The sequence below is a fragment of the Pelodiscus sinensis genome, chromosome 30 (genome assembly GCF_049634645.1).
Source record: "Pelodiscus sinensis isolate JC-2024 chromosome 30, ASM4963464v1, whole genome shotgun sequence".
NCBI classification, from domain to species: domain Eukaryota; kingdom Metazoa; phylum Chordata; order Testudines; family Trionychidae; genus Pelodiscus; species Pelodiscus sinensis.
Window position 1 is genome coordinate 11,862,280 of NC_134740.1, and position 1,351 is coordinate 11,863,630.

The following is a 1,351-nucleotide window of genomic DNA, read 5'->3' on the forward strand; positions in this document are numbered from 1 at the left end:
CAAGCAAACACACCCTCATACCTCAACCCCAATTTGTAACCCCCACCCCCAAAAAAGAGAAGAGGCAGGGACTCCATTAAGTGCACTGGTGACTTGGCTGTGGTTGTTGATATTCTGTGCAACAAGCTCAGAGAGCATGGTGAGGTTCCCAGTACAAATCCCTAAGACAGATACATAGATGTGTAGGTAGATTTAAAGGGTAGCTATGTAGATTCTGATTTTATCTACATGGGTGTGATTCTAAATTAACACATTACATGTCAGTGAAGTTAGTCTTGATTTCATTACTTCATAAAAAATTTGCAGCCCGTGTTCTTATGAAAATAATTTTGTCATCATTTGATTAAATTTATAAAGAAATGCAGAGTGAAATCACAATCAAGGACCAGTGAAGGGCATTTTAATTTTTGGTGAATAACCTCCACAGAATCAGTTTCTTCAATGCAGCTTTGATCTCCTTGTTCCTCAGGCTGTAGATGACCGGATTCATCATGGGAGGCACCACAGCGTAGAGAACACCCACCAAAAGATCCAGAACTAATGCTGAGCTGGAGGTGGGTTTCAGGTACTCAAAGAAACCAGTGCAAACTAACAGAGAGACCACAGTGAGGTGGGGGAGGCAGGTGGAGAAGGCTTTGTGCCGGCCCTGCTGAGAGGGGATTTTCAGCACCGCTTTGAAGATCTGAACATAAGACACAGTTATAAAAACAAAGCAATTCAAAGCCAAAAACACACCACAGGCAAGAAGCCCAATTTCACTGAGGTTGGAGTTGGAACAGGCCAATTTGAGGAGCTGGGGGATTTCACAGAAGAACTGGTCGATGACGTTGGACTGGCAGAAGGGTAACCGGAAGGTGTTCCCGGTGTGCAGGGCAGAGAAGACAAGACCAGCAAGCCAAGCACTGGTGGCCATGTGGACACAAGCTCTCCTGTTCATCACTCGCTCATAGTACAGAGGGTCGCATATGGCGATGTATCGATCATAGGCCATAATGGTGAGAAGGGCAAAATTAGTTGAAGTGAAGACAACAAAGAGAAAGACTTGGGCGACACAGGCAGGGTAGGAAATCACCCTGGTGTCCAGGAGGGAGTTGACCATGGATTTGGGGACGGTGACAGAGATGGAACCGAGATCTAGGGTGGACAGATTGACCAGGAAGAAGTACATAGGGGTGTGAAGATGATGGTCGAGGACGATGGCTGAGATGATGAGAAGATTCCCCATCAGGGCTGCCAGGTAAAGACCCAGGAACAGCAGAAAGTGCAAAATCTGCAGCTCCCGAACATCAGAGAATCCCCGGAGCAGGAACTCGGCCACGGTGGTTTGGTTGGACATTTTCATTCTAAGTTC

At 46.5% G+C, this 1,351-nt stretch overlaps 1 protein-coding gene across 1 annotated transcript; it reads right to left on the bottom strand.

Moving 5' to 3' along the window:
* Window positions 1-400: 400 nt before the first annotated feature.
* On the bottom strand, window positions 401-1,351 carry LOC102458216 (olfactory receptor 14A16-like). The gene has a single exon (XM_006128638.3). The coding sequence runs from the start codon at window positions 1,340-1,342 to the stop codon at window positions 401-403; it is 942 nt and encodes a 313-aa protein (XP_006128700.3). The 5' UTR covers window positions 1,343-1,351.

Coding starts and splice junctions, on each gene's coding strand:
- LOC102458216 (XM_006128638.3), bottom strand. CDS start 1,342: ATGAAAATGTCCAACCAAACCACCGTGGCCGAGTTCCTGCTCCGGGGA.